Source organism: Esox lucius, chromosome 12 (genome assembly GCF_011004845.1).
Source record: "Esox lucius isolate fEsoLuc1 chromosome 12, fEsoLuc1.pri, whole genome shotgun sequence".
Classification (NCBI taxonomy): Eukaryota; Metazoa; Chordata; class Actinopteri; order Esociformes; family Esocidae; genus Esox; species Esox lucius.
In genome coordinates, this window is record NC_047580.1 from 12,708,557 (window position 1) to 12,716,703 (window position 8,147).

The 8,147-nt window shown below is 44.2% G+C and overlaps 1 protein-coding gene across 4 annotated transcripts; it reads right to left on the bottom strand.

The window, feature by feature from the left end:
* Window positions 1-1,647: 1,647 nt before the first annotated feature.
* LOC105013876 (kelch repeat and BTB domain-containing protein 12) lies at window positions 1,648-6,283 on the bottom strand. 4 transcript variants are annotated; one of them, XM_034295922.1, is made up of 10 exons: window positions 5,824-6,283; window positions 4,762-4,968; window positions 4,496-4,677; window positions 4,299-4,431; window positions 3,641-3,874; window positions 3,206-3,555; window positions 2,803-3,073; window positions 2,504-2,654; window positions 2,215-2,412; window positions 1,648-2,143 (listed from the first exon to the last, which is right to left on the bottom strand). In XM_034295922.1, exons 2-10 carry the CDS (start codon window positions 4,930-4,932, stop codon window positions 1,983-1,985), a joined length of 1,851 nt encoding a protein of 616 aa, XP_034151813.1. In that variant the 5' UTR covers window positions 4,933-4,968; window positions 5,824-6,283; the 3' UTR covers window positions 1,648-1,982. The 4 variants fall into 4 exon arrangements, with proteins under 4 accessions (XP_034151813.1, XP_034151814.1, XP_019907216.2 ...); XM_034295923.1 differs by lacking the exon at window positions 5,824-6,283 and having other exon boundaries at window positions 4,589-4,677; window positions 4,762-4,997; XM_020051657.2 differs by lacking the exon at window positions 5,824-6,283 and having other exon boundaries at window positions 2,803-2,932; window positions 4,762-4,997.
* Between the last annotated feature and the right edge of the window lie 1,864 nt (window positions 6,284-8,147).

The window sequence follows — 8,147 nt, forward strand, 5'->3', positions numbered from 1 at the left end:
CCAGTTGTCTGTTACAAACACCTATTTACTATGCCACTTGATCGACTTATCTTTGAAGAGTCAAACTAACAGCTATTGGACGGAGAGTAGGCTACTGAGCTGGAAGCCAGCGGTTGGGGTAGAACTCCACTGGCAGACATTCAAACAGTGGTGGCTACTCTGCTGGCCTAAAGATTGTCAGAATCAGAAAATTATATTTTCATTATTTAATAAGGAGACCCCGGGGAAGACCTAGGACATGCTGGAGGGACTATGTCTCCCGGCTGGCCTGGGAACGCCTCGGAGTCCCCCCGGAAGAGCTAGAGGAAGTGACTGGGAAGAGGGAAGTCTGGGCATCCCTGCTTAGACTGCTGCCCCCGCGACCCGGCCCCGGATAAGCGGAAGAAGATGAATGAATGAATGAATGAATAAAATATGTTTTCATTAACGCTATATGTATTTAATAAAGTGAATTCCCATCTGTCTATTTGAAAGGTTCAAATGAATGAAACAACCATTCAATTGACCAATAAAACCGAAGAGTCGGTCGTTCACAAGTCTTTTTTACTTAGGCAAAGTCTCAGTGTATGATTTAATCTATGTTAATCATTACAATCCAAAATCAACCACTGCATTAATAATTTTAGCCCTACCATGTGTTCAATCATCTGTTACAAACATGTCTTAATAATTTTACTGTCTTGATCTACTTTTCTTTTTGCGAACGTAAAACTAACAGCATATTCCATGGTTGGGTAGAACTCCACTTCCAGTCATTCAAATGAATGAAGCAAAACGTGTACATAGACGTTGATCGGAGAACTGAGCTGGAGAACCAAGTATGAAGCAAGTGATCATGTTGTAGAAATCCACTGTTCGAATGTACGATACAATTGAACAAGTCACTAGAAAAAAGGCATTGTCCCGAGTCACAAAAAGATTTGTTCAAAATGAACGAATCGTTTGTGTACTGCACATCACTATTGGGTATTCGGTTTATGGTTTGGATTAAATGACACAAATTTGTGTGTCAAGGAGAGAAGTGTCTGATCTCAATTATTTCCAACTCCTCTACACATTATTATAATAAGTAATCATGTATTGTGTAATCCAAAAGGTAATTGATATCTTGTGAGATGGCTAGAATAAATGTCATACATTTTATTGAAGGAACTGTACAAGTTAAAGACAAAAAGCTGTCTGAATTTAATTAACAGTAATTAAAGGACATTTCATTGTGGGACAGAAGGAAATACAATGAAATGCTTTCAACTGGCACCAAAATACATGCTTCAACTGTGAGGTCTAACAAAATTCCCATCTTAAAGAGCAAAAATGTTATACTTCATCACGATAATGATCCCAGACCTACTTGAAGTCTACAGATTGAACATTCATTGCAGTAAATGGCCTACCTCAAAGCCGCAACCTCAACTTAACTGAAGCTGTGTGGACAGGGAGTGTAACAAAAAAACATTAAAGTCAAAGAAGAATTATGTAAAATCTTGCAAAATGCTTGGAAGAATTTATCATAGAACTACTTGAGAAACAAAATTCACCTAAGTCTACCAAAGCAAATTTCTTCAGTTTTGCATTCTAAGAGAGGCTACACAAAATGTTTTAAATACACAATAATGTATGAATATTAAATTTTTGCTTTGCATTGTAATAACGTTTTTTTTTTTGTTCAATGCTAATTAGTGTTATTCCAAACAAATATACAATAACTGCTCAAATGAATGACTTTGAACAATTTTCTCATCTGGCCTAAGACTTCCTCATAGTACTCTATGTGTCGTGAGGAGAAAGGGGACAGATCTAGGAGTTTGCAGTGGGACGGAACAGAACCCACATTGCTGCATAGGTTAAATTCCATCCCATACTGGAGTACATGTGCACTGGTACATATGCACCTGAGGCAGTGGCTTAAACTGCTGGATGATCCTAGGCCCTATGCCACTTTCCGACAGTGATCAGAACAGTTGCGTTTTGTCCTTTATCCATCAGGGGTCAGAGTTGGGGGTTGAAAGGTCACGCGGGTTAAAGTTGGCCACCAGACAGACGTCATAGCTGTCATGCATGGCGGCTCGCCGCTCCACCACTGTCCACACGTTGTCCTTGGGATCCAGCTCTAAGATCTCTTTGGTAATAACCTCATGGCGACCTGTTGAAGATTATTCATTCATTTATACATTCATTTATTCATTTATCAACCTAGATGTATTTGGTTCTCACCTGCCCCCTTATAATAGCCACAGAGATACAGCTTGCCGTCCACCTCCCCAGTGTTAGAGGCGTTGCTTCGGAGAGAGAGGAGGGGAGTTGGGAGGGTAGGCCCGGACCTCCAGGTGTCTTCTTCTGGGTTATAGATCTCCACTGAGCTCAAACAACGACGTGATTGGCCACGGTCCTGCCCCTCACATCCTATTCCTCCTGAGGATCACAAATACATGTACAACTTATAACTTTTGGGCCCTTTAATGAATGCTTCCATTCGGATGAAGTGTGAAATGTTTGTTCTGACCTAGAATGTAGATCTCTCCATTGAGTGCAGCGACCCCACATCGATAGCGGGAGTACCTCATGTTCTCACACTCCATCCACCTGTCTTTTCCTGGGTCAAACTGGAACACACGGCTACTCAAGCGGTCTGGCTCATCGTCTGGATGGTCCGTCTGGGGGGGTGGCATTGGTGAAAAGAAGGATTGGAGGATGAAGACGGTGAGACAAAGCTTTTAAGTATTATTTTCTGTTATTGTAAAAATCACATTGGGGATGATGATTTATTTATTTAAGTGTGACTAATCTGACATCCCCGCTCACCTGTGGCGTCCATCCCCCCAGCACGTAGAGGCGGTCTCTGAGGCTGATCGTGCAATGACATGCCACCGGGAGAGGCAGAGGGGCGAAGCTTAGCCAGGACCCGCCCCTTTTCATTGACCACCTCTCAACGCTGCTGGTGATGACATAATGGTTCCTAACCTTCATCTGGCCCCCCAGCAGGTAGATGGCATCGCCTAGCGCCCCCATGGCATACATGTCCCTGTAACCCACCCAACACAGCTCCTCCCACCTCCCACATGACTGGTCATATCTGGGACAGCAGAGCACAGAAGAACACATATGGAGTATCCCTGCGATACCGGAGCGTCTCCACCTTTTATTTCCCTTCAGTAGCCTTTGTCCTTCACCCGCCCCCGGACTCACCACACAGACACACACTCACCTGTATATCGCCAGTTTCTTGGTCCTGTTGTCGTCCTCCTCCTCTACAGCAGCAACTATGTTGTTGTCCTGTGTGACTGCCCCCGCCGTGATCAATCCCACCCCCTTGACAGGAGAGGGGATGTAGTACGACTTTCTGTCCTGGGGGGCGAAACAGAAGCTGAGGTCAGCCAGACCCCCCCGGCGGGCTGGGAGACCCCCCTCGTCACTACCCCCAAGGCAGAGGAGCAAGTTTGTGGTTGCCATCCCATAGCGCAGGGTGGGGCGATGGGTGGCAGCTGCCACCGAGGGACAGGAAGTCTGGAGAGCCGTATCGATCATCCCGAAGCATTCGGCATCCCGGAGCAACACCTGCAATGGTGGAATTAGCAGGGTAGACTTAGCCCTACAGTCTTTTTCTTTTTCAGCCTCCAACCATCTGTCTGTACAGCCTCACCGGGTTTCTCCTCCTGGCTTTCCGGAGGAAGTTGGGGTCAATCAGCTCCAGTCGTACCCGTCTGAGGAGCTCGATGGCCTGGGCCTCACTCTGCTCGTCTCCCCTGCGCCTTTCTATCCAGCGCAGCACCAGCTCCAGAACACACTCCTCCTGGGTCACGTTCAGGTCATCTGACCCCAGTAAACACCCCAGACTCTGGGCATCCAGTTCCAACAGCTCCTCCTCCTGACACACCTGGAGAGGCAGGTAAAAAAGGGTGGTGGTAAGAGAAAAGAGGGTAGTGATGGTCATTTCTTTTGCACAAATAGGTTGATAAATAAACATAGGGAGGTACAGTTAGTCATCGACTTATGACCTATGCAACTTACGTCCGCGCAGACTTACGACCGTCCGTGACCTAAGTAAAAAATGAGATTCTCGCATGCCAGTCGGTACGGTGCGGTGCGGGATTCTGGGCAGGAGGCAGGACGTACAATAGTTACTGCTGTGAGCGAGCTTAGTAAGAGAAAATGCAAACATGGCTACGGGGGACTTGAATGTACAAAGTTATTATTCCTCTGCCAACTTACGACCAAATCGACTTCCGTCCAGTAGGCTACCTGTAAGACGGGCAGAAAAACGGGCAGAAAAATGTCCAAACTCAATGATTCTTTCCTACCTGGGTGAAGTGACGACACAGGTATCTCAGGGCAAGGTCTGCCAGGTCAGTGGCCCCAAGATTTCTGGCCCAGTGGTACAGTCCTACACAGTTGGAAGTGTCCATGCTTTCCACCATGTAGCTCTGGCACAATCTGTAACAGTTAGGTTCATTTAGTACGTCTAATAGCTTTGCTACCATTAGCCATCAGGACCCACCTGAATGCCCCGTCTATGTGCAGCAGGAAGGCAGCAGCGGCCACACCCTGGATGTTTTCGTGGGTGAGAGGCAGATAGGAGCAGTACATGTACCCCAAGATCAGCTTAAGGCTCTGGGCAGGCGTGTCCCTGAGAGGCACCTCCCCTCCACGGGTCTCTTTCAGACCACAGGTAAACATGGCCTGGGGAGACAATCGGGTGAGGATAAAAGAAAACGTCTACAGACGATAAAATGATAGATACGGAAACAAGTATCGTTATCTTACGTGGAAGTAAGGGCTGAAGGCGGATAGCACCACCCGGTGGCAGGGGAAGGGAATGCCGTCGGCCAGAAGAACCACGTCAGTCAGCTCCCTAGCCCTCCACATCCTCTCCAGCTGGCTCCGCAGAAGCAGTCCATGTTCGGCCTGACCAGGCACCATAACCTGCTGGTCCATCTCAAACTCTGGAGGCTCAAACTGGATCTGTTGAACCTACAACGTTAGAGGAGGAATAGAGGATTGGGACTGAGAGTGGGGGGGGGGTATTAAAATAGACATGACGGTCTGTAACATTATACCAGCACACTAGATATGCAGAATGCCCCGTCAACATGGCAGAGAGAGCGGCAGTGGCAGAGTTAACAGCATTAAATAAACTTACAATAATGTACCAGTTTGGAGAACAACCTATCCAGAGGCTTTCCCAGGATTAACAAGTCAGTTGTCATTGGCAATTGTCTCCTTAACAGGGTGCATTTGTCAGTAGGACCTGTGTCTGTCCTCCATACAATTTGCTTGCCGTCTGTGTGTGTGTGTGTGTGTGTGTGTGTGTGTGTGTTTGGGTTTGTTTGCATGTGTAAACAGGTTTTAAATAGATCAGATCGTGCCTCTGAGTCTGCTATAGTTCAGTCAGGACATACTCCTGACTGGACATTAGATAGTTTGACTACCTGGTTGTAATTCAAACATATTGCAACCGGGTAGTCAATTTATAATGCCTCACTTGAAAACTAGATGTATCACTTACTGGGATGTCCTTGTTTCAAAAGGTTTATATCATAGTCAACAGAAAATGTGACCAAATGACCAAACACTAAGCAAACCTGTTCTGTTGCCGGCATAACCCAGTATGGAACTGAAGTAGATAGTTGATATTCACATTCACATGTTTGTTGTAACCCCAGACAAGTGTACCCAATTCAACTCAGTGAGGTCCTGATAATTACTGTAGTTGACACGCTGTTTCAGATATGTACTATTGGGTGTTCTCTGTGACTGGAGTTGGAAACCACTGCCCTAGAGCATAGGCTGTTAGTTCCATTTAAAAGCGGTCATTTGTCTTGATACCTCATTTTCCAAAAGGTTGCATTAACACAGGCAGCCCAGTTCTAATCCAATCTTTCGTCTTTGGGCCCGTCAAATCATCTGTTTTGACAAAAGATCAGAATTAGGTGTGAATGCAGCCAGAGTAGCCTGTCGTTTAGGTCACTTGTAACTCATTGAGTGTGAAAGAAATACGTTGAAGGGTGACGTTTCACTAGTGCATGGTTGATATTTGACCAGGGGAGAGGTGAGAAGGAGGGGTGACATTTAACATGTCCAGGATTGATACCTGACCAAGGGAGGGGTGAGAATTGAGAAGGAGGGGGATAATAGACATGGGGAGATGTGAAGTCTGAGAAGTGTGATGCTTGACTAGTGCAGTTTTGATTCTTGACTAGTGGAGAGGTGAGAAGTGAGTAAAAGGTATGATGCCTGACTAGGGGACGGGGAAAGTCTGAGGAGAAGTAGCAATGAAGTTCCTGGTATGTATTCCATACTGTAATGCTACCAGCTATGCCATTGGTGGAGTGAAATTGCTTATTCCTAAATTATTAAATAAAATGACCAATAGAGGTCAGTGTTTGAAAGTTTTAGGCATTGAACAACTATAGAAGCCTACATTTTACTGGAGGTTTTGGAAAACTTGTGATCAAATTTAGCTTTAGACGTCTCTTGTCTAGTTCTGATTTCCTTTGTATTTTTAAACAGTCCAGCACTGGAAGATATGGTTTTTTTTGTATTTCCTGTTTCAGTTTTGTGTTATGTTTTGTGAAATACTCCTTGCTAAAGGAAAATAAAAATATGTAATGCAAATTCTTTAACTTCACACGTCTCTAATAAGAAACATCTGTGACCAGTTGGTCAAATACTTGTTAGTACTTTAAAATAGGAAGACTATGTACAAAATGTGCTGTATTTTTTTATATATTGAATCTGATATGGATGACAATACCTTTGAATAAAAATAGTCTGCACTTTAACCCCCTAGCCATTGTATCAGTTGAAATGTGCTGGAAAACAGAGTCAAAGAAGCTACAAATTGGTCACTGCCACAATTGGAGTACACTGCAGGTAAGAATCGTTTACAGTTTAGCAACATTGGTTTCCACATGTATGATTACAAAAGAGCCACATTAATATGATTTTCATGAGACTGTGCTTTACACATCAGATTTGACCATTTTAGGAGGTTCTCAATGTGTTCTCATGACTCAACATGTCTATAGCCCCATAAACCTTTGTGCTGGCATCACTGCCAAAACAATAAACAATGACTTCTGAAGAACTTTATTTTTTCTTCAAGGCCTTTTACAAGCTTCTGTCTTAGGGGCATTTGCTTTCAGTCTACACACAATACCTTGTAATGACATAGATGTTTTTAGAAATCTGCGTCAATTTATTGAAAATGAAATTACGATTAACATTACGTCAATCAATTAATCATATTTCGAAAGTCGTCCTCTAATGTTGTTGTGATCTTTGCTCACAAAAGATTTGACAAAAGAGAGCCGCTTGCTGATCAAAAGTACTTACAATATTTTTTTTATTTATCTGTTAGAACAATGAGCACCGATCAGTTGGCTTCACTGTTGCTCAGTTTCTAATTGCCACACAGGATAAATAGTACTCTTCACTCTAAACCACGTCTGTAGTGAAATTATGCACCTAATTCAACAGATTTGCTTGCATTTTATGTAATTAGTTAAAAACAAAGCAGCTGATTACACTCAAAAACTTCAATGTAACTGCAATCCTGTCTGGTATTCAGGTAATATTTGTCTTGGTCAATATGTTATTTGAATAGAGAATGCATGGGAATAACAGCGAACTTTTGCCCATATACTGTGGATGTGAGGTGTGATGGAAGCAAGTGCATAAAGGAGAGGCAAAAACGAAAGAAACAAAACAACACCGACATGAAGAATTATGGTTATTTCACCAGGAACTAAAATTCACCAGGAACTAAAATAGACATCGTAATAAACAACCTCAAAACAGGTGTGTGTGTGAGACAGGTGCGTTGCTGCCATCTGCTCCATCAGGCGGTTAGTACACCAGCGAGGTGAAGCGTCAAAGAGGAAGAGAACCCACAGTGCCACTACATGACTAGATCCCTCCAGTGGACCAGGCACTACCGGCCTGAGGAGAAAGACATGGAAAGAGGGAGAGATGTTAGTAGAGTCAACTGGTGCTCATATGTGACGTTGTTTACCTTCTGGGTGACCTTGAATGGTCCCACCAACTGGGGGCCAGCTTACGGCAGGGCAGACAGAGTGGGAGGTCTCTCGTGGACAAGACGGAACTCTGGTGATTTGCTCCAACGCCGACCCACCTGCACTTTCTGTCAC

Excerpts from the sequence above, each read along its gene's own strand:
- LOC105013876 (XM_034295922.1), bottom strand. The coding sequence starts at position 4,932 with ATGGACCAGCAGGTTATGGTGCCTGGTCAGGCCGAACATGGACTGCTT. Across the intron at positions 3,875-4,298 it reads TGTGTCGTCACTTCACCCAG|GTGTGTCAGGAGGAGGAGCT; the intron begins GTAGGAAAGAAT and ends CTGCCTCTCCAG. Across the intron at positions 3,556-3,640 it reads AAGCCAGGAGGAGAAACCCG|GTGTTGCTCCGGGATGCCGA; the intron begins GTGAGGCTGTAC and ends CCACCATTGCAG.